Here is a 24,629-nt window from a genome sequence, read left to right as displayed (position 1 = left end):
GATAAGGCCTTCTTCCTCTTCTTCTGCTTCTGCTTGTCTTTGCTTTTTTTTTTTTTTTTTTCGAGACAGGGTTTCTCTGTGGCTTTGGAGGCTGTCCTGGAACTAGCTCTTGTAGACCAGGCTGGTCTCGAACTCACAGACATCTGCCTGCCTTTGCCTCCCGAGTGCTGGAATTAAAGGCATGCACCACCACCGTCTGGGCCTCTTTTGGGGACCAACAAAGGATTCTAAAATTGATGGTGATAGTATGCAGCCTTGTGACTAGACTAAAAACCACTGGCTTGTATACTTTAAGTGAATTTTTGACATGCTAATATATATTAATGAACTGTAGAAGAGTTAGTTTATTAAAAGAAAACCGTAAAGGTTTTTTCCAGTGATACCACACAAACAGACTGAGGAGAGAGGAATTAGACTTTAGTGAAAGTCTAAACAAGAGATCTCCTGCATGAGAGTTCCTCAGAAAGAGCAAGCACTGAGTGACGCGGCTTCCCTTCTATCCTTCTACTTCTCACACTAGGTCTTACTTCCAGCACCGCAGGCAAAGTAATTCAATTGTTCAAACAGCTGCACAATTCAATTAACCACATTTGAATCCAAATCTACCATAGCAATAGAGGAGTTGGGCAAATTACTTTTCTGCTGTTACAAAAACAGTGATTAGCCGGGCGGTGGTGGCGCACGCCTTTAATCCCAGCACTCGGGAGGCAGAGACAGGCGGATCTCTGTCAGTTAGAGGCAGGGCTGGTCTACAGAGCGAGTTCCAGGACAGCCTCCAAAACAATACAGAGAAACCCTGCCTCGTAAAAACAAAAAAAAACAAAAAACAAAAAAAAACCCAAAACAAAAAGAAAAAAAAACAGTGATTATGGATTGAACTGTTGTGAAGAGCAGATGATATAGAAAGTGTCTGCTACTTTTTGGAAGTCATTAAATTCACCAAAAAATAAAACAAAATAACTCCCACAATTTCTCATCAAGATGTATTTTCTTCTTTAGATGTCCCCAGCCTATTTGATTCTCCACAAAGTACTAGTTGGTTTGATGTTGAAAAACACATCCCATGGAAAGGGAAACAACTTCTCTAAGATTTTCTCTCTACTCCATTTCTTTCTAGTTCTTGGGAATTCTGGTAAGGACTGTGAGAATGAGGGAATGCTGTCTTCAATGGCCAAGGTAATTGCAGTCATTCCTTCTCATTGACTCAGAGTGACCCCAAACCACCTTCTGACTAGAGTGACCCCAAACCACCAGCGCCTTTGTTTCCTGTTGTCCTGGAGGCTGGTGAGCACACAGGGAGAGCTGATCACGGATCTTACACCCACCTAAAGCTACGCTTGTGCCAGTGTGTTCGGTGTACAGGTGGCTTTATTTTACCTTCACTCAAACCCCATTTTAAAGACCATTAGAAGCTGGGTGGTGGTGGCGCACACCTTTAGTCTCAGCACTCAGGGGTCAGAGGTAGACAGCTCTCTGTAAGTTCAAAGCCAGCCTGAGTGAGTTACAGGACAGCCAGAGTTACACAGAGAGCCCCCCCCCCCCTTTTACACAGAGAGACCCTCTCTTGAAAAGCCAAAATTAAGAAAAAACGGTCATTATCCTTTTTTTCATTTGAGAAATTGAGGACCAGAAAATTCATTTGTCAAGGCTACACAGCCACAAAGGGGTGGGGCCAAGATTCCAATCAAGCCCTGGCCTTTTCATACCTTTTTTTTTTTTTTTTTTGGTTTTTCGAGACAGGGTTTCTCTGTGGCTTTGGAGGCTGTCCTGGAACTGGCTCTTGTAGATCAGGCTGGCCTCGAACTCACAGAGATCCACCTGCCTCTGCCTCCCGAGTGCTGGGATTAAAGGCATGTGCCATCAACACCCGGCTTTCATACCCTTCTTAACTGTTGTATTAACTGGAAATCCAGGATGGGTTACAATCAGGCCCCTTTCAAGAGTAGCCCAAAGCAGTAGAGGCTGTGTCTTGTTATTAACATCTGGGAGGCAGAGGCAGAGGATTGTAGCCTAGACTTCATAGTAAGATGCTCGACCATATTTGGATCATCATCCTTGGCTTGCAGAATCCGGCTTCTTCTTACTTGCAGGTTTGGGGTCAGATGCTAGTTAAGGTTTTGTTTTGGTACTTGGTAGGATGAGATTTTTGACAAGTATTGTGTTAGTGTTTCCTGGGGAAGATGTGAACAAACGTCTATTTAACTCAAGGTACAATTCCACTAAAGTCCAATTTGGTGGAACAAGTTTATTGGGCTTGGTTACAGAGCTTGGGCGAGGGATTACATACAGCCGTGTGTAATTCCCAAAGAGTTGCATCACAGCAAAGTCCCTCCCACTGAGTATGATGACCTCACAGAAGCTGTATCATGGAGTCCCTCCTGTCAGTTGTCCTTCCACTTCCTATAGACATACTCCAGCATCTCTCAAGATGGAATCCCAGATTGCAAGCGGACTCCTACTTGGAGATCTTATGATTTTTTTCTCCCTCATCCCTCTACTGGGGAATGCCAATGGCTCCAATACAGTTACCATAGCTGTGTCTAACATTGTATTGTTCTGTTTATTATAGTCATGGCTACCAGACCAGGTTAATATCTACTCCAAAATAGCTTAATTTTATGCCAGGAAGCCACAATGTTATACAAATATGTTTAACTTCTGAGATTGGAATTCCTGTATTTGCTCTTGGGCTGCCTCCACTCAGTATGGCCTGTTTTATCTCAGCAGAGGTGTCAGGTTTCTGGAATCTTCAACACGATGGGGACTGTACTACAACTTAGGTTTCACCCTCACAGCTATACACACAGCCCGCATTGCATGCAGGGACCCTGAACTAGCTACACACTGCTGGCCTCAGCAGCTTCCCAGACATGTGGCGCAAGTCTCCATAACTCTGTTGTTAGGACCAAAGGACACGCTAATTCCCCAAATTCCAAAATGCAGTTCAAATATCCAGAAATGGAAATTCTCCAAACTCCAAAATGCAGTTCAAATATCCAGAAATGGACTCAACCTGAACTATAGGGAGACTTGTGGCACTTAGCTAAAAAGTCAGCATTCTCAGGAATGTGTGAAGCTGCTTCTCCTCTACCAGAAGGAGTCACTTCCTTAACCTCTGGCAGAAGGGATGCATGGCTACCTGTAGTGCCTGTCATCATACCAAAGTGTATGCTGGTTCCAGGCTCCCTCAGTATCACAAGTACCTGTTACACATTTCAGAGTCCATCCTAGCCCTCACCTCCCCTACCCTAAGCTCTCTCCAGCTCATGGGCTTCCTTCCCCCAAGCTATGCATTTTCCTTATAAGCCTGCTATTGCTCCCACTTTTCTCTCTCTGCTCCTGTTTCTTTCTAGTTTGCTGGTCATCTCCCTTCTCCTGTCCCCCTCCCTCATTCACAATAAAAACCTTCCCTTTAACCATACCCTGGACTGGCTGGCCACGTTGCCAGTTTATAGACCTGCAATTTTTGTATTCTACATGCCTGCAAAATTAGTACTGTGGACAATGCTAAGTTCTGTGACCCACTCAAGATATAGTCTGGCTCCCTTGGACCACATCTGAGTGGCTTCTGTGTGCTTGACTGGTTGCACTTGGGAAGAAGTTTTCCTAAATGGTACTACTAGGGTAAAGCATCCTGGAAACTTCAATGGATGGAGGAGACCCTCAAAACACCATTCCTATTCTTCTTGGACAGGCTGGTAGGTTTCTACTTAATTGTATAATTAAAATTTAATTCAGCAATTATTTCCACTTTGAAGCCACTCTATTTGTAATGTTTGTTAAAAACCCCTTCCTCATCAAAATGCACATTTTCCACATCTTTCTATCGAGAATTCTCACTATAAACCTGGATATTGGAAGTGAATATTAACTGTGCCACAGACTAATTTGTATGCTTAAATTTTTTTCATTAAACAAATTAGTCCATTACTAAATGTCAGATGCTCAAACTTTCAGGGTACAGGCAGATGTAGCCAGAATCTTTGCCAGACTGTAACCCACACAGCCTCTGGTTCAATTCCCAAAAGAACCCTTGTTTCCCTCTGAGACCCCATGAGGCTTTCCAATAGCATTGTGAACTTCCCAACTCCCACCGGAACAGCCTCTTGAACTCTGTGTACAGTACTCTAGGCTTCTCCGTGTACAGCTTCAAACTATTCCTCATTCTTCCTGCAAACCGATTCTTTTTTTTTTTTTTTTCTCAAGACAGGGTTTCTCTGTATTGTTTTGGAGGCTGTCCTGGAACTTGCTCTGTAGACCAGGCTGGCCTTGAACTCACAGAGATCTACCTGCCTTTGTCTCCTGAGTGCTGGGATTAAAGGCATGTGCCACCAACACCCGGCTGCAAACCAATTCCGAAAGCCCAAGAACCACATTGTTCTTATATCAGTGGCCACACCTTATGGTCCCATTTTTTTCTGTATTGTTTTTGTCATTCCTGTGACAAAAATGTATGAGGAAACAACTTAAGGAAAGATGTCTTCTGGCTCATGATTTGATTGTACATCCCAGCAAGGAGGGCATGCATGGTGGTGGTGTCTCTGGGAAGGCAGAGGTCTGCAGCCGCTGCTGAGTACATGCACCCTACAAGAAGCAAAGAGTTCGGGGCAGAAGCTGAGCCACATTATAGTCCTCAAGACATGCTCAGTCCTATATCTGCCAGCTAGGATGCATGTCCAAAAGTTTCTACAACATCCCCAAATAGCGCCACTCTATTCATGTCTGTGGGTGACATTTCACAAATGATAACAGTCCCTGTACTGGAAAGGGTGGTAAAATAATACCAACTTCACATTATTATTCTGGTGAAGCAAAATAACCAGTACTAAATAAACCATTATTATCATCATCATCATTTTGATTCTTTTTCAAGACAGCATTTTTCTGTGTAGCCCTGTCCTGGAACTCTCTCCCGAGTGCTGGGATTAAAGGCGTTCTACACTACTGAGTGGCATAAACCATACCATTATTATTACAACCTGCCATATTCTCTTTCAAAAAGCATTGTGAGGAGTCAAGTATATGTTGGTTCCCAACTTAAAATAAAGGAAGAAGCAAATTCACAGTGGAGTAGTGTAAGGAGCATTAAGTTGGGAATTGGAAATTTATTCCCTGGCTTTTGCTGCTCCTCCCACCCCACCTTCTTCACCCCAAACCTTCTGTTGTGCAATCTGACTTGTCTGGGCTCCCGACTGAAATGAAAGAATGCTTGTTTCAACTTGGAATTAGTCTTCGAAGCCCCCAGAACTCTCTGAATCTGTTTGTTTGAGATTCTAAGACAGTAGTTCTTAACCTGTAGCTCTTGAGCTCTTCGATAAGCCTCTATCTCCATATGTATTTAATTATGACTCATAACAGTAGCAAAACTACAGGTACGACGTTGCAACGGAAATAATTTTATTGTTGGGGGCCATCACAGCATGAGGAAATGTATTAAATGGTCTCAGCAAGAGGAAGGTTCAGAACCCACTGCTCTTATGTTGAGAAGTTATTACCCGTGGCTTATTTGTTTTAAAATACATGGGTGATTATTTGAAAAATGACATTATTAATTACTTTTAGAATTACACATTGTTCACGTTTTAAAAACAACAACAAACCTCCAACCACCACAGAAAGTTGCTTAAAAATCTCCAGCATTGAAACCCACCATCTAGTGGTGAAGAAGGGAGCTTCATGCTAGCGATAGGGGACAGAATGGTTACTCATGGCAAGCTTTCGTTTCATTTTCGTCTTCTCTCCCTTCTAACTCAGGTAGTATCAACAATTTGGACACGCAGTGAATTCTGAAGAGCTTGTTTATTTGATAGTAGTCTTTTTTTTGAGACAGGGTCCTCAGGTTGCCCAGGCTGGCCTGGGATTTACTACCCTTTCGCCTCTCAATCTTCCAAAATGCTGGTATTACCCAGGTGTGCACCATCATGCATGGCTGATGGTATAGTTTTAAAGCAACGAAACAGGGTGGGCTTTTGAGAACCGTGGAAATCTAATTGACTTTGAGATGGCGTGGAGGAACAAGAGTAACTACTACCCATACATCTAACTCACTCCTACCCAAGAGACCCACCCAAATAGTTCTCTGGGGCTGTCCGTCACATTGGCCACAAACCCAGAACCTTGACTTGATATACGTCAGTGGGATGATGACTCGAGGTCAAGTGATGATTTCGTTTTACCTACAATAATTATTTAAATTTAATATTTAGAAGGAATGCACTGCCCTTAAACTCCAAGGGTAGATAAGATGCCAGAGTCTTAGGGAGCTAGCCCTATTGGTATAGAGTTGTTTCCGTTTTTTCTTTTTCCTATTTCCTAGTTCCTCTCTCTTTCAAATAAATCAGGTAATTGATAATTGTTTTATTTAAACGGAACATATAGCTACCCGAGCAAGGTGGTTTTTATTTGCTCAGGAGGCACCTGAAAATCCTAGTAGAAATGTTTGAGTCCTTTTCTGAACTATGGATCTGGGGGTTATTGTCTTAACATATTCTTAAATGGTGCACATTTTTTCTCAGCCCTCTGAAAAGTTTCAGCTACCATCAGTTTTCCTAGAGAAACCCCGTACGTAGGCTTTTTAACTTACACGCGTCTTTTTCTAAATAAAAAAATTGGGCTTACGAATATCGGCGAAGTATTCCGATAACTTAAAACCATGTTACACCCTTCACCTTTGAAAACCTCGGGGCTCAGTGCCTCCAGGGGCATCCGGGCATTTATTCGCTTTTCTGCTCCTCCACGGCGCTCCCGGGAGGGGCAGTTTCGAGAGAAACAGTGGTGCGGAACTTGCAACAGTTGGTGTCGGGCGGTAGTCAGGTTGGAAGTGATAGATGGGACTAGTTTAAAAACCGAAAGCCCCGGGGAGGGCCGGGGCAGCCGTGGCCTTGCTGGAGAGCGAGGGCGCCGCGGGGACCGGACGCCGGCGTGGGAAGGCGCCGTTCCGGGGCTGCTGGGACGTGGGACGCTGAGCCGGTGCGCGGGGACGCCGGGCGGGCGGAGCTGGAGCGGGCCACCCGGGGCCACCGGGAGGTGAGGGCGGCCTTGCCCCCGCGCCGCCCCCGGCGGGAGGCGCGACGCCCAGGCCACGGGTGCGTGCGCGGCCCCGGGCGACGCGGCTGGGCGTGCGCGGGGCCGCGGCGGAGGCAGGGCCGGGCGGGCGGCAGAAGATGGCGAGGGTGTGTAGGCGGCAGCAATGCTCCGTTGAGAGACGCGGCTTTCGGCAAGAACTGGACTCGTGGCGCCACAAGCTCATCCACTGTGTAGGTGAGGCTCTCCACCCGTGCCCGGGCCCCCCGGCCGACGGCCGCGCGTGCGTGGGAGGGAGCAGGGCTGCGGCCGCGGCGCTCCGGCCCCGCGCGCCCTCCCGGGCTCGGCCCCCTCCCCCACCCCCCGGAGCGCGAGCGCGCCGCCGCGGCGCCCCTCCCCTCGGCTGGTGGGGCGGGCTCGGCCGCGCGGCCTCGCCTCAGCCGGTGCATTGTGGACGCCGGGCCCGGCCGCCGCCGCCGCCGCCGTCAGCGCGCCGGGACGCGCGAGGTCGCCCCCACCTGCCCTCGTCCCGCGCCCCTCCCCCACGCGGGCGGCGCGCCCCCGTGCCCGCGGGCACGCGCGGCGGCGCTCGGGCGTGTGCGAGGCGTGAGGTGGAGATGGGGGCGGAGGGAGCCGGAGCTGTCACAGGCCCCGCGTCCGCCTGAGCGAGCCAAGTGGGGTGTCATGGCCGCGGGGGGCAGCGGCTGCACTTCCTCTGCTGGCAGCGGCGGCCGGGGAGTTAGTCCTCGACGCACGGGTCGGTGTGTGCGGATTTGTGTTTGGCGTGTGCGCGGCGGGGAGGCGGGGGTGGGAGCCGGGCGGGGGTCGCCCTCGTCCCCTCCGCCGAGCCCGGGCGGCCGGCGCGCTTCCCCGGCGGGAGGGAGCGCGGACTGGGGCGCCCGGGAGGGGCCGGGCGGCGGGGCTGCACCTCTTACACTGTGTGTTTTGTCTCTTTTTCTCTCCTAAGGTCCCGTTTCCCTCTGTGCGGCGGCCGGCGGGACCATAAGGGCTTAACTCATATATTTAACCCCCCTCCAAAAAGTAAGTGGCCCGTGTGGTGTCTGCTCCACCCGCCGCCCCCTAGCCCCTGCCCATTCTTGTGTTTGACTCGAATGTCCCCAGCTTTGTTATTTCCCCGTCTCGGCTTCGGTGCAGCTGATGTGTGGGGAAATGCCCTCTCGTCGTCCTCTGTCCCCCACGCCCAGTCCTCCGGGAGGCTCGGAATTCCAGCCCCCCGTGTCGGTGGGGCATGTTCTTGGGAGTCAGATCTTCCTCAGCAGAACCTGGGAGATTCTGTCCGTCCGCTTGGGCCCCTGGTCCCCTCCTTCCCGACGGGGTTTCGTTGGAAGGAATTATGCAAATCCTGCTTTCTGGTGTCCATTCAGCGGCAATTTCATGCGGTGAGAAGTTCTCTTTGTTGTGCGAGGGGGAGAACAGACACTGATTTAATAGACATATCTGTTGGGGGGAAGGGTGGAGGGGGTGTGGAGAGGCGCAATTTGGAAGAATTACAGCACTTGGTTAGCTCAGTCTTTGTGTTTGAGCCTTCTGGCTTGACAGGAGGGTCTGCCCTTTACAATGTTCCGCAAGGGATGTTTTCTATAATAGATGAAAAAGCAAAATTAAACTTTAAACAAGTGAAAAATAAGGTAACCTTTACTTAAAGAAAATAAGCACTGCCATTTTTGCAGTATTTCGTTATGAAAATGGGTAATGTGAATTTATTAAGGACTTAGACTGTGACATCAAACGTAATTAGCAGGCAACAATGCGGCAAGGTATCTGATACCACTTTGTCCATATAAAGACGTGAGCAGTTTCTGGGGGGTGTGATTTACCGTGTGAATACAGGTTAAAACTGACCTCTTGCCAATCCAAGCCCTCCAGGAAATGGGCTTTTTGGCTCCAGCTATCATTTGCTCTGTTTTGCTTCTGCTTGTTTTATTTTTCACGACCTGTCACACATTTGCTACAATGTGACATGGGCTTAAGCACTTAGGAATTACGTTATTTGCCATCATCATGTAAAAGTGTACATGGCAGGTTTTGAGAAACATCAAATTGAGGCGTTTTCAGACTTCTTGGTTAATATGAAAGACTGAAATTATTTAGAAGGATTTTTAGTTTTTGTAGTGTTGGTTTCACCCTTAGTGGTTGATTGTGTTCTGCAGGGCTTTTTAGTGTTTAAAAGACTATGGAATTGAGAAATGCAAGCCTGTGTTGATACAGCTTTTGTTTAAATTATTTCAATGAGTTATCCTGTGCTGTTTGCTTTAAAATCCTTGTGTTCGAATTAACTCCCCTTTCTTATCAGTAACTGCATTAGTGGTTGATAACTGCTTCTGTTTTGTTTTGTGCCTAATAAAATCCTCCTATAAACACCTCAGTTGAGTATCAAAATCAGATCAGTTCTTTGGAGAATGTTTTGAGTTGGTGATCAGTTTATTCTTATAGTATACTTAAGCCCCAGACTTCTGCTTTTTAGGTGATGTTTCAGAGCTCTAGAGTCCACAGTACGATGGTGTTTCAAATACTAGTACTTATCGATAGTTGCTTAGCTAAAGTCAGTTGGGCATCATATTTTCTCTTTTGTTATATGTAAATTTGTTCTCTAAGGGAAGCCTTTTAAGTGGTGGTATGGGGTTTGTATTTTAAAGGGCTGGCAGCAGCCTATGTATAGTTCAAAGAAGGTGTGCTGTTTACTAGCAGATAAAATAATAACTCTTATTTTAGTAGGATTGGTTCTGCACAGTTAATCTTCTATCTGATTCTCTTGGTTAATTAATTGTCTTAGTGTTTTAGGAGCGTTTGGTTTTTAAGTGAAACTTTTTTTTTGGCTTTTACGAGACAGGGTTTCTCTGTATTGTTTTGGAGGCTGTCTAGCCCGGCCTCGAACTCACAGAGATCCGCCTGCCTCTTCCTCCCGAGTGCTGGGATTAAAGGCGTGGGCCACCACCGCCTGGCGTGAAACTTAATTTATACCCATCTTTGTGATAAAAATGAAGTTGCAGTCATTTCCAGAATTTAATTTTCTTTTTTACTGTTTTTGGCAAGGAGGGAGTAAGATGTCAGTGGTGTCTGGAAGACAAGTATTATAGAGTCAGTAGTAAGGTTAGTTGAATCAGTTCATACAGATTGAGAATCTCTTCAAAGTACTTGAGGTCAGAAAGTGTTTGAAATACTTGTTTTTCAGCTTTTGGAATGTTTGCCAGGATTTTACTGTGTACCCATAATCTGAAAACCAGAAATCCCAGCTCTTCCAAAACCCAAACCTACTTAAGCACATTGGATTGGAACAGGGCAGTTATTTCAGGTGTGGTGTTGGCTTACTTTGGCGGCTGTTGAGGGGTCCATCCGGGTTCAGGGCCTGTCTGGTCTCGGTGTGATGCTGCATATTGCTAGTCTGCCCCTTAACCTTGCTTATTCTCAGGCTCTCCCTAGTGGGGGAAAAGGCATTATTTTAGCTCGTCGTAGTTTGGCTACAAAAGGACAGGAAGTTTCTTTGACTCATGGAAAGGAATTTCAGGTAACTCTGATTCACTCAAATGTGTTTATAGCTACAACAATTCTAGAAGTATTTGATAATGCCAGTTTTTAACCTTAGTGGGTTACACAGGATGGCCTTGAAGTTTCTGATAGTAAGAATTGTTTATTTAGACTGGATGTTGGTTGCTCACATCCTTCATCTTAACACTCTTGAGAGGCAGAGGCAGGCACATCTCTGGGATTTCGAGACCAGCCTAGTTTACAGATGGAGCTCCAGGACAACCAAAGCTACACAGTGAAACCCTATCTCCCAAAACCAAAACCAAACAAACAAAAGAATCGATCATTTCATGTTGGGGAGGGCACTTGAGAGCATACCTATCCAGTCCCTTAGCAACTGGAGTTTAGTGCTGTTACTAGGAATAGAAGGTACAGCTAAGTGATTAATTTATCAAACTAACTGCCTTTTTAAAAAAACAACCAGACATTGTGGACAAAAAAATCGAGGTGACTGCTGGGCGTTGGTGGCGCACGCCTTTAATCCCAGCACTCGGGAGGCAGAGGCAGGCGGATCTCTGTGAGTTCGAGACCAGCCTGGACTATCAAGCGAGTTCCAGGACAGCCTCCAAAGCCACAGAGAAACCCTGTCTCGAAAAACCAAAAAACCAAAAAACCAAAACCAAAACAAAACAAAACAAAAAACCGAGGTGACTTCTAAATTTCAGGAGCTTCTAATTTTTTTTGTTTTGGGGTTTTTGTTGTTTTAATTTAAATTAGCTTACAAACATTGGATCTTACTAGAACTTTTAGTTCTTACAGGAAGTATATATAGTTTATTGTATAAGTCAAAATGTGTGGTGTAATGGTACAGATAAGTGGTGTGGGGGTTTTTCTAGACTGAAGGAGGGCTTCATGGAGGTGACATTCCTTTTGATCTATGTGGAAATTACTGTATTCTTGAGAAATAGGAGCAAAATGGAAAAGAACAAGTTGTCAATTTAAGCTTCAATCCATGATTAATGGAGGGGCATATGTTTGTGAAGGAGTTTTTAAATGTTAAGTGGATTTTAGCAGGTTGTGCTGGTACATACCTTTAATCTAAGTACTTGGGAGGCAGAGACTGTTGAATGGGTCTCTCAGATTGAGGCCAGTTTGTCTGGTCTACATAGTGAGATCCTGTCTTTTTTGTTTTGTTTTGAGACAGGATTCACTATGTATGACTGTCCTAGAACTTTGTCTTACTCTGTAGACTAGGTTGGCCTCAAACTCATAGAGATTCACCTGCCTCTGATTTGCAGGTGCTGGGATTAAAGGGGTGACTGGCGCTGGGCGGTGGTGGTGCACGCCTTTAATCCCAGCACTCGGGCCGTAGAGGCAGGAAGATCTTTGTGAGTTCGAGATCAGCCTGGTCTACAAGAGCTAGTTCCAGGACAGCCTCTAAAGCCACAGAGAAACCTCGTCTTGAAAAACCAAAAAAAAAAAAAAAAAAAAAAAAAAAAGGGGGGGTGACTGGCCACACCCAGCCCCAAAGCTGTTGTTTCTGTTCTGAGACAGGTTCTCATGTAACCTAGGCTGGTTGATAGCCAAGACTAACCTTAAATTTCTGAATGTCTTGCTTCCATTTTCTTTCTTTCTTTCTTTTTGGTTTCTCTATTGTTTTTGGAGTCTGTCGGTCCAGCCCTGCCTTGAACTCACAGAGATCCGCCTGCCTCTGCCTCCCGAGTGCTGGGATTAAAGGCGTGGGCCACCACCACCCGGCTCTTGCTTCCATTTTCTAAGTGCTGTGATTACAGTTGTGTGCCACCAGGCTTGACTATTTACTTCCAACTTAGACACTTGACATCATTCCTCTATATGCTGTCTTTCAATTTGTCTGCAAGTACCCCCTGCCCCCTTTAAAAAAAGCTATTCTGTGTTCTTGCACATTGCTTGGGGCATAATTCAATTTTAAACCGTTAACTCATTTTCATTTTGTTGTCTGTCTCTTATATACAGGAATGTATCCCAAGTCTGTTCTCTGAGATTTTTAAATTGAAATAGAATTCACATGTAATTTTTTTTTTGAGACAGGATCTTTTATATACTCCAGGCTGGTCTCAAACTTACTCTTGTAACCAAGACTGGCCTTGAAGTCCTAATCCTCCTGCCTCTAAATCTAGAGAACTAGGTTTGCTGGTATATATTACCATGCCTAGCAAAATTCACTGTTTTGAAATGTACAGTTTCTGCTTTCTAATTCATAAAGTTGTGCACATGTCACCATTAATTCCAAAATGTTTTCATTTCCATAAAAGAAACCTCTTGCTCATAGTTACCTCTTCTAGCTCTTGGCAGCTTCTAATCTGCTTTCTGCTTCTGTGGGTTTGTCTAGTTATGTTTCTTACAGATGAAATCATGTACTCCGTGGTTCTTTATATCTGACTTTTCATGTAGTATAGTGTTCTTAAGTTTCATCCAGGTTGTAACATACATCCACAATTGTATTCTTTTTATAGCTCAATAATGATATTATATTATATGGACAGTTTACATTTTGTGTGTACATGTATCAGTTGATGGACATCTAGCATTTTCCTTTTTTTCTATTACAGTAACGATACTATGAGAGTTTGTGTACAATCTTTTATTTTTTTCTGAGACTGGTTTCTCTGTGGCTTTGGAGCCAGTTCTGGATCTCACTCTATAGACCAGACTGGTCTTGAACTCACAGACATCTATCTGCCTGCTTCTCCCTCCCAAGTGCACCACCACTGCCCAGCTTGTGTACAAGTTTTTGTGTGGATATATATGATATGTATTTTTAAGTTTTCTTGAATATATACATAGGATGGAGTTGATGGCTCATGTAGTGACTATGTTTTAACTTTTTCAGTTTACCATTTTCCAAAGTGTTTGGGGACACTTTACATTCCTACCATCATTATTTTTTATTTTATTTTATTAGTTTTTTGAGACAGGGTTTCTCTGTATAGCTTTGGAACTACCATCATTGTTTAAATGCTCCATTATTTTTCTAAGTGCACAGCAACTTTTTTTTCCCCATTTCATCTTTTGATTTTATTTTTAAAATTATGGGGATCTCTTACCCCCCATATCCGGCTTGTTGTGAGGCCTTAAAGATGAAATTGAGCATTGGATGAGGTATGCAACAAAATCCAGATCCTTTGCTTATGATTGTGAGAGGCAAGTTAGGAAAGCTACATTGTAGTGATTGACAGCTTCTAATGATTTTTGTATTGTTTTTATTTCTTTTATTTCACATTCAATCTATTTTGTTGAAGAGAATTATTTGAGTAACTCAATCTTTTTTTCTGAAATAAAAGCCAATGAAATTATAGGCATAAAATCAGTATTATTTGTAAGTGCTTCTTAAGAATTTGTAAATGAAATCTTCGTAAAATTCTTAAAAATCAGAGTAACAGAAGGATCCAGTTTTGTGTAATGTGCATTTTTTTAATCATAGGAGCAGATGTGTTAAGGGATTGCTAAAAGAAGTGGATGTAACCAGTGGTGTTTAGACTGACATTTTAAATTTTGGTGATGGGAGGCCAGAGATTAATAATAGAATTGTCATTTCATGTTAAAGGGAAAAAAATTGCAGTTTTACCTTGTATTTGTACTGAAACTATCACAGTATAACTGCAGCATAGCAGCAAAACAGCCTGTCTTTACAGCTTCTGAACTGTACACAAATACCAGAAATTAAAGATAATTCATAAACTGGGTTGTCTCAGATTTTTGATAAGTATAATGAAGTAGGTAAACCTATTAACTGCTTAAAATTGAACACAGAAATGAAAAAGTATCAGAAAACCCATTGTTACATCATTCTCTGTTTACAGAAGAACATCTTTTTTCTGATTGTGTTTTGCTTTTTGAGATAGGGTCTTACTGTATAATATAGTCTAGGCTGGCCTTGAACTCACAGATAATTGCTTGCCTTTGCTTCCCAAGTGCCACTGTGTGCCAGTGCCTGGGTATTTTATACTTTCTACAAAACTTACATCTATTTCATTGTTTTTGTTTTTTGTTTGCTTGTTTTTTTTTTTTTTTTTTGGTTTTTCGAGACAGGGTTTCTCTGTGGCTTTGGAGGCTGTCCTGGAACTAGCTCTTGTAGACCAGGCTGGCCTCGAACTCACAGAGATCCGCCTGCCTCTGCCTCCCGGGAGCTGGGATTAAAGGTGTGTGACACCAACGCCCGGCACCAAGTGCTCTTAACCACATCACTAAACCATCTTCCCCGCAGTATTTAATATTTACCTTCACCATCTAACATTTCTAAATAAAAACAATGAAATAAGCCGGGCGTTGGTGGCGCACGCCTTTAATCCCAGCACTTGGGAGGCAGAGGCAGGCGGATCTCTGTGAGTTCGAGGCCAGCCTGGTCTCCGTAGTGAGCTCTAGGACGGCCTCCAAAGCCACGGGGAAACCCTGTCTTGTAAAAACTAAAAAAGAAAAAGAAAAAAAAAAAGCGCACTTGGTTTTCTAGAGGGTCTGGGTTTGGTTCCCAGCACCTACATGGTAGCTCACAACCATTTGTAACTCTAGTTCCAGGGGATCTGATACCCTCTTCTGACTTGCTAGGTCACCAGGTCATGAGACAAAACACTTACATGCATAAAAGTAAATGAGTCTTTATTTTTTTAATGGTTCGTAATGAGGCTAGAGAAGAGTGCTCAGGGATTAAGAACACTAGTTGGCCAGCTGTAGTGGTGCATGTCTTTAGTCCCAGCACTCTGGAGGCAGAACAGGTAAATCTCTGAGTAGACCAGTCTGGTCTGTATGTTGAGCTCCAGGCTGGTTAGGGCTACATAGTGAGACCCTGCCTCAGAAGACAAAAACACAACAACCAAACAAACAAACAACAAACCAACCCAATAAATAGATAAATAAGTAAGTGTAACGTGCTCACTGGTGTTATGGAGGACCAGTGTTATAGAGGACCCTGTCTCAGCAAACAAACAAACATACTAAATAAATAAATGTAGAACAAGGACCCAAGTTCAATTCCCAGTATTCACATGTAGCTCACAATTGTCTCTAACTCCAATTCCAGATGATCTGATGCTCTCTTCTGTATATTCAGATCCTGCATGCTTGTTGGGTGTATAAGCTCACAAACCTACCTCAAAAAAGATAATTGGTTTTTTAGAAAACATTTAGTAATATATCTTACTGTAGCATCAACGTTTAACTTCGTTTTGTATCTGTGGAAACAATTATATACTTTTATTTTTTGTTGTTTTTTTTTGACATAGTCTTACTGTGTAGCCCAGGTTTACCTTGATTTAATCCTCTTGCCTCTCTTGCTTCCTACGGTAAGAATGGGCCACCACACTTGGCTGATAGTTTAATTTTAGAATTGTCTGAAATTAATCTAATGTCACCAAACTCTTCTTGAAGTATTCTTTTTAGTTGACCTGTTTTAATTGTTGTTTGAAATTAATGCTTTAATTTGCATTTTTGAGGCAGTGTTTAGTTATAGCACAGGGTGGCCTTGAACTCATGATTCTACTGCTTTTGCCAGTGCTTTCTTTGATCATAGACCTGCAGCACCATATCTGGTTTTTCTTGTTGTTTTCCTTAAAGATGATGGGTGTGCACAGACATACATGCAGGCAAACCAATCATATACATAAAAATAAAAATTAATTTCAAACTAAAAATTATTTTTATGACATACTGGGAGGGCATGTTTGTCATGGTATTTATGTGAAGGTCAGAGGACAACTTGGAGTTAGTTCTCTTTCAACCTTTACATGTGTTCTAGAGATTGAACTCAGGGTGCCAGGCTTGCTTATTAGCAAATGACTTTACCTGCTGAGCCATCTGGCTGATCCTAAAGCAGGTTTTCATTAACATGCATAACAATTGGTTCATTCTGACATTTTTTTCCCCTGTTTTGGTTGAGACAGGTTTCTCTGTAAAACAGTTCTAGCTGTCCTGGAACTCACTCTGTAGACCAGGCTCTGTAAATCAGGCTGGCCTCCCTGTCTCTGCTTCCTGAATGCTGGGATTAAAGGCGTGTGCCCAGCCTGACATTTTCATATATGTATAATACATTTTCATATATGTATATGTACAATACATTGTCATCATATTTATTCCTCATTATGCTCTTTTGTTTCCTTTGGCATTCCTGCTGATCCCCTTGTCTCCACAGATAGTCCTTCTACTGTGGTTTTTTTTCTTTTTCATTTTCTGTTTTTTAAATCCAGTGAGTTTAATTAAGGTTGCTTATAGAAAGATGGGAAACCTACAGTGGCTATACCACTGAAGAAAATGTTTCTCCCTCTTCTGGTAGTCAATTAACACAGGAAGGGGTAGGGTCTTGTGAGCCCTTCTGACTCTGTCACAGGATGCTTATATGTAGTTAGAATTTTCTTTGGGCTGCCAATCAGCACGAATTCTAATAGGTCTTCATAATAAAAACTCAGAGTCAGATATTGGGGTGAATGCTGAATATCAGACAAGCAAAGTGGCCAGCCACTAGAGAGTTCTTACCTCTACCAGTGCTCAGACCAAAGGGGGAATCTTGTTGTCTCAGACTGCATCCTCAGACTGCCTAGACTACACTGCTCCTCAGACTGCATACACTGCCGAGCTCCTGTCTCATCCTGTTTTATATTCTTCTCTCTTCCCAGCCATATCACTTCTGTCTCTACCTTGCTAGTGCTGAGATTAAAGGCGTGTCACTCCAAGTGCTGGGATCACCTTTGAGTGAACTCTGTTTCTCATTAAACAGATTCAATTTCATGTAGCCCTGGGTGGCCTAACAGATCCATCTGCCTCTGTCTCTCGAATGCTGGGACTGAAGGTGTGTGTCACCATGGCCTGACCTCTATACCTAACTAGTGTGGCTAGTTCGTAGTCTGATCTTCAGGCAAGTTTTATTTGTTAGATCATAAACAAAATGTCATCACACATGGAGACTTATTGTTAATTATGAATACTCTCAGCCTTATCTTAGGCTTATCCCACTAGCTCTTTTAATTTAATTTGACATGTTTCTAGTCAATTTTTTGCCTTGGGTTTTTTTTTTTAACCTGTCTTTCATTCTATATGTCCTACTGTCCTGCTTCCTCAATGTCTGTCTATCTGGTCTCTGTGGTATCTCTTTTCTTTACCCCCCCCCCCCAACCTAAGTTCCTCCTCCTACTTACCTTCTCCGCCCAGAAGTCCTGAGTATATCTCCTCCGTCAATTTTGGCCATTCATCTTTTTAGTAGACCAATCAGGTGCCTTAGGCAGGAAAAGTAAAACAGCAACACATCTTTACATAATTAAACAAATGCACCACATATTTACATAAATATTCTGTAACATAAACATAGCGTGCATTTATGTAGTTAAATATTCTACAACATAAATAAGGGCAACACATCTTTGCATAGTTAAACTAACTATTCTGTAACACTTATAGGCCACATGTTGTGTGGGTCTTGTGCAGGTGATCACATCTACTGGGAGTTCAAGAGCACAGTGACTGTTTCATGCTCTGAAGACAGTTCTTCAACACTGGTCATCTTCTGATGGTTCTTATATTCTTTTCTTTTGCCTTGTGTGATGTTCTCTGAGTCCTGGAAAGGATGCTGTAGATGTCTCATGTAGGCCTGAGCATTCAGCAGCTGCTAGTCTCAGCACTTGCACTAGTTGTGAGTCTCTTTAGTAATCATTAATGACCTACTGCAAAAAGCAGCTTTTCAGACCAGCGCTGACAACAGCACTAATTTATGGGTGTAAACATAAATATTAGAGGGCAATTTGATGGGTACAATATGTGCATTTAGCAAAACAGTAATAGTGACTTCTTTGTTAGATCCTACAACCTCCCCAGCTATGCGTTTTGGCCAGGCTTATAGTACCAGACATGAATTTCCTTTTGTGGAGTGGTTCTCAATTACGTTCAGAAAGCAGTTGGTGTCCTTCATAACAGACTTGGCATTATTGTACTAGTGGACCCTTCTTGCCTGGCAGTCAATAGTATAGCACTCAGGGTCTACAGCTGAGTATGTTATTTTTCTATGTATGAGTGTTTGGCCTACATGCATGTGTGTGTACCATTGTGTGGTGCCTATGGTTATCAGAGTCCCATGAACTGTAGTTTATGTAAAGTTGCCGTGTAGGTGTGGGAACCAAACGTGGGTCCTCTGTAAGAGCCTCAAGTGCTCCTAACCACTAAGCCAAGTCTCTAGTCCAGTAATGGCCATTCATGTTTCATCCCCACTGAATTATTTTGAAGCAAGTCTTAGACACCATGTTTGATACCATGTGTGTTTTGTGTATAACTTTATATGCATAATTTCTTTTTACAGTCTCTTGTAAGATACTATCAACTTCTTCTCATCTGCCTCCACTATTGATTGGTTCATAACAAGTCAAAAATTTTAGATAGTGTTTTGTGTAGCACAAGTTGACCTCATATTCACTGTGTAGGCTGCTTGAACTTCTTATTCTCCTGCCTCTACTTCCCTAGTGTACACACAAGTTATACACTGTGTGTGGCTGGTGTATAAACTTATTTGTATGATGTTAGGTGGGGTAGTATATACCTGTAACCCCAGCCCTCCAGAGGTGGAGGCAGAAAGATTGAGAGTTCTAGGTCAGCCTGGTCTACACAGCAGGGTCCTGTGTCCAAAAGCTAGAGAAGGAAAAAGATGGAAGTGTGGAATATTACATGAGTATGGAGAAGACAAGTCTTTGTTTCCTATGATCATCCTTCCTTATCTATCTTTCTTCCCTTTTTTACTTTTGAAGACAGGGTTTCACTGTGGGAACACCAGACCTTGAGCAGAGACCCACTTCCCCATGGCCTGGTAGTAGGCAGCTGTAAGACAATGTTTACTAAAAACATGTTTACTAAAAACAATACAATGCCCGGGGCAATAAGTTCCTGGAAAAGGCCTGCCCACAGAAACCGCCCTGACCTCGATCTTGTCAAAAGACTAACCGCACCTTCAGACCCACACACATCCACCTCTGGTGTCAGAGCAGAACCAGCCAGGGTAGAGGAGAGAGCAGAAGCTTCTCTGGTGGGAGCCTTTTCTTGAACCTTTTTGGGGCCTGCTTAAAGTTTTCTTTACATCGTTGAACGAGTCTCTGTGTTGTCAATCCCCGACACCCTCCGCATGTTCTCGGACACCGGCCGCGCAGCAGACGCGACATTTCACAGCCTTTCTTGGCTGTCCTGGATTTAGATCAGACAGGCCTTGAAGTCATAGAGATAGATCTGCCTGCCTCTACCCTCTGAGTGCTGGGATTAAAGGCAAGGTGTATACCAACATGTCTGACTAATGATGTTTCTTAAAAACTAGCATATACTGTACTAGATAGAGCCCTCTGACGTTAACATCATTTTTACAGGTGCAGAATAAGGATTATTCTTAATAAAGAGATTAAGAGTTTTGTTCATAGTTAAAGAATGATAGAGAAGCAAAGCTGAACAGATTTAAAAATTTGATTTATATTTCATAGTAATCTTATGTATTGCTGGGGCTGGGATTGCAATTTATGTTTCTGTCTTGAGACAGGGTTTCTCTGTGGCCTTGGGGGCTGTCTTGGTGGAAAGGGTATATGGGAGGGTTTGAAGGGAGGAAGGGGAAGGGAGAAGTTTTGTAATTAAATTATAATCTTAAAGTAAAGAAAAGAAAAAGATAGGATCTCAATGTGTAGCCTTGACTGGCCTAGAACTCATGTATACCAGACTGGCCTTAAATTCACAGAAGTTCACCTGCCTCTTCCTTCCAAGTTCTGGAGCTAAAGGTATGTGCTACTGTGTCCTTAAAGATGTGGCAAATGTTAGAAAATAATACCCTGTTCTAGATCTAGGATCTAGATCGTGATACAGTAATGTTTCATACGCAGGCACAGGGTCATGTGATGAAGGTAATAGGGAGAAATTTTCATCACAAAAAATGGGAAGAAACTTGTTTTCATTTCAAATAAAAACATTAAGAGGAATGTAAATGTCTGTACTGTTGAAATGTGACTTTCTGTGCATGATTAATTATGTAAATATCAATTTCATGTTTTTAGTTAAAATTCAGATTTTCACTGAGTTATTAAGTTAGCCGACAGTTTAACTTGTTTAAATGGGCTTGTCTGATCACCATAAAATGATTCTTCAGTCATAGGTAGACTTTAAAAATTAGGTAAATCTTTGATTATAATTACTGAATAAACCCTTTAAAAGTGTTCATTTTCATGTTTTTAGTAGAACTTAAACATATCTTATAAAAAGAGATTTTGTTAATATTTTACCAGTGTTCAGTGGTCACTGTGCTAAATATAATCTTACCACTTATCTATTGGAAACTTCATGATTATAGCCCCAATACCTTCCTTTTGTGTGTTAAGACTGCTTGAAAAACCTTAGAAAATACCTGCTTTTGAAGTATTCTTTCAGAGTGAGAGCACTTGAACAAAACTGCTGAAGGATTTGTTTAAGAAGCTATAGTTAGAGCTCAGTGATGGTGGTGCATACATTTAATCCCAGCACTTGGGAGGCAGAGGCAGGCAGATCTTTGTGAGTACAAGGCCAGCCTGGTCTCCAAAGCTACACAGAAAAACTTGGAGGACGGGGGAGAAGGAGAAATGGGTATAGTGACAAAACTGTATAGATCAATGTACATGTGATTCCACTTCTTGATGTAGGACCATACCCTGACTGAGGGTGCAGCTCCTTAGAAACTGTTGTCCTGACCCCATCACTTATAGATGTGACCTCCTTTGGTTTTTTTTTTTAATTTGTAATCTAATTCAGTTAAGATGAGACCATGCTTGATTAGGGCTGATTCTAATATTAATACTGTGATTGATGTCTTTTTAAGGAAGATGGGAATTTGGATAGAGAGGGAAGACAGGTAGACTGAAGTGGGATTAGATTGCACAATCCAAGGGATGCCAAGGATTGCTGGCAGCCACTATAAGCTAGAAAGAAACAAAGGTGAACTTTAGGGGGAGCATGCGCTGTGAGTACAGCCACCTCTGACTTCTAGCCTCTGGATTACAAATGAGTGTTTCTAGCTACCCAGTTTGTGGTAGCATATTAAAGCACTTCTCCAGTGTTCATGAAGATACATTTGATACATATTGAATGGGCATTCTACACTAAACTCATATCCCTAGTCAGTTTGAAATTTCCAAAGTCCATTGTATGGAATAAAATATTGATGTTTACTCAATGGATATTTCATACATTTAAAGTGTCTTATGGGGGTTTTCAGTCACTTTGGAATTTACAGGTTTGCCATTTACAAATACAGAATATTTTCCCTTCCCATAATAATTTGATTGATTGTATGTATTGAACTCTACAATTTGGAGTCTAAATTACTGTTTAGCTGAAGTTAACTTTCAAGAGTCTAACTCTAAAATAGAGTATAATAGCTCCTTTGAACCAACAGTGAACACAAGGAGTAGTACATAGGAGGCAAAAGCCAGAGTATAAAAGAATGTATCTTGGTATCTTGCTGTTGAGGTGGTTGTTAATATTTTGGTGAGAATGAACAAAAAACCGAGGGCAGCTTAAAATAATATTCCTACATTTAAACTCATTTTCTGTGTAGGGTAACAATTTTTAAGGCTGATCGAACTAGTGCATCTTGTGAATATCCAAGTTTCTAATTTACATATGTATGTTTATTTCTTGATGACAGTTTTTTGCTTTGTACTTCAAGCTGGCCACAAACTTACATTCTTCCTGTACCATGCCAGCTTAAAAGTGGGTGTTTTCTGTTGATAACACTTTAAAACTTTGTGGTATACAGACTCACTTTTAAGGAACTTAAAGCTTTTTTTAAAAAATTAGAGTTTGGGGATATGTAGCAAATATTTCCCCCCCTTTCTGGGCTTGGTGATTCAAGTCTTTAATCGCAGCAGAGGCAGGCAGATCTCTGAGAGTTTCAAGGCCACCCAGGACTATATAGTGAGACCCTACTCCTCCCTTCCTCACCTTTTACCCCCCCATTCTTTTTCCAAATTCACTAGAAAGGAATAATTAAAACTGTTTTAAATTAGTTATAATGAATTTGGTAAAGCTGTTTTTTATCTGTACATGTTTGACATGATACTTTCTAAATTTAATAATATCTTTTCAGTTCAAAACCTGAAACTCTGAGGCATGTTTCTGTTGCCCATGATTATTGTCTGTTCATCACCCAACTCCCCAGACCAGTCAAAGCTACATAGTGGGATCCTGTCTCAAAAACATGAAAAAATAAAAGAAATAAGACACCTGGGCACTGGGAAGTTGGGGGGGTGTGGATTGATTCTGAAAACTGGGCTGCCTTGATGCTACCGTGGGAAACCTGAAACATGGTTGGTTGTTGGAGTGTGAGCACCCAGGTTGTGTTTTTGAGCTGTAACAGTTTTAAGAAAGTAAGATTAGCATTTAAACCACCATGCCCAGCCATACCCATAATGGCACTAAGGGAGGCCAAGGCAGGAGGATCAAGAGTTCAAGGGTTACAAATCAAGGCCGTCTCCATAAAACAAATGAACAAATTGTTCAGATTGTGCCTGAAGGCTTACTTAATTAGGGTAGTAGAAGTGGATTTTGTTAGATGGTTTTGCTTTTTATTTAGTGTGGTCTGGTAAACTGGGTTCTTTCTTTGGGCATACTTGTTTTTCTCTTCTTTGACTTGAACAATATTTGTTAATTCTTTTATGTTAAATACCTAGAAACTACAGGGGAAGCTCATAGTAAAAATATGTAACTGGGATTAGTAATAAATGTGCCTAGTTAAGGAAGTACCGGCACAAAGAAGAGTTAAGTGTTGGTAGAAACTAATAACACAGAGGTCAGTCCTGTATTTTGAGATCCATGTTGATAAGGAAGTAGCTACACAGTGACTCATAGATACCAATCCAAAATGTTTTGTGCCAACTAAAGGCATATTGATTTATAAGGGAGTTTTTAAACAAGTAAAAATCTTGTTTACTTAGTTTAGAAGATGATTTGGTTGCATTGTGTTTTAATCTAGTCATTAAGCCAAATATTCTGTGAGCATCTGTACACAGGGATACAGGCAAAGTCTTTCCATGCTGCACATAATGTATAAGAGAAATACCATTACAAATGTTCTGAAACAAGACATTCTCTCTGTGTGTATTATGGGGGTAGGGTTAGAAAAACCAATTCAGGAGACTTTCTGAGAAAAGAAATGGCAGTTTGATAGAACTGGAGGAATTGAGTAAATAGGGAGACAGGGAGGGAAAATAGGTACTGGGTTGAAAAATATTCTAGGTAGGCTTTTAGACGTTTAAAAGATCAAAATAAAAATTAGACCTTGATTTTCAAATATATTTTCCTTTTACTACGTATTGTACCTAAACATTCTTTAAAAAGATTAAGATCTTTAGAATTTAAAAATATTTATTTGAGCTAGATTTTCACTGTATAGCCCTGGTTGACCTGAAACTCATTATGTAGACCAGGTTGATCTGGAACTTAGATCTCTCTGCATCTGCTTCCCAAGTGCTTGGAATAAAGCCTTATTTCCTCACTCCCAGCCCTTTGTTTTTATTTTGTGCCTACATGTATGTCTGTGTACCATTTATATTTTTAGTGTACAAGAAAACCAGAAGAGGGTATTGGATTTCCTGAAACGGCAGTTATTAATGTTTTTGAGCCACCTCTGGAAACTGGGAATCAAACCTGAGTCCTTTGGAAGAGTAATGGGTGCTCTAACCTTTGACCTATTTCTCCAGCTCCTGTAGAAAATTTTTGCCTTTTTTAAAATCTGGAGAATCTGACACATGGGGAGACTTCATGGGGGGACAGAGTGCTGGATGAGTGAGTGTAGTATTAAAATGCTATGGGAAGAGAAGACAACTTATACTGAATATTCCCATAAATTCACAGCTGTACAAGTGTCTTTAGTAGACATTCCTGTCATTTTTTACCTTCATTTTTCTAAGATCAAATATTAATTATTTTTCTCTCATTGAGATATAATTAAAATGTACAATTAAGAAGTTCCATGACCTTCACCCTAAACAAGATACAGACCATTTCCAACCTCTTAGAAAGTTGGATAGTATATTTTTCCAACCAGCTCTGTGATTGACTTTTGTCAATAAAAATTAGTCTAGCCTGAATTTGTTTTTTCTACAATTCAT

At 42.2% G+C, this 24,629-nt stretch overlaps 1 protein-coding gene across 8 annotated transcripts in view; it reads left to right on the top strand.

Annotated features, from left to right (window-relative positions):
* The first annotated feature begins 7,128 nt into the window (after nucleotides 1–7,128).
* Nucleotides 7,129–24,629, top strand: part of Lcor (ligand dependent nuclear receptor corepressor) — a 115,066-nt gene continuing 97,565 nt past the window's right edge. For 3 of the 8 annotated variants that reach the window (XM_040744554.1, XM_040744552.1, XM_040744532.1), the window contains exons 1-2: nucleotides 7,129–7,260; nucleotides 7,991–8,064. Coding sequence is in view for 3 of the 8 variants with exons in the window: in XM_021223506.2 (XP_021079165.2) it covers nucleotides 7,708–7,784; nucleotides 7,991–8,064 (151 nt within the window). In the remaining 5 variants the exon portion in view is untranslated. The other 5 variants (XM_040744544.1, XM_021223506.2, XM_021223551.2 and 2 more) reach the window with 5 other exon arrangements.

The sequence above is a fragment of the Mesocricetus auratus genome, unplaced genomic scaffold, assembly GCF_017639785.1.
Source record: "Mesocricetus auratus isolate SY011 unplaced genomic scaffold, BCM_Maur_2.0 Super-Scaffold_4256, whole genome shotgun sequence".
Lineage (NCBI taxonomy): Eukaryota > Metazoa > Chordata > Mammalia > Rodentia > Cricetidae > Mesocricetus > Mesocricetus auratus.
The sequence above is the reverse complement of the archived record's forward strand: the minus strand, read 5'-3'. Positions and strand labels throughout refer to the sequence as shown.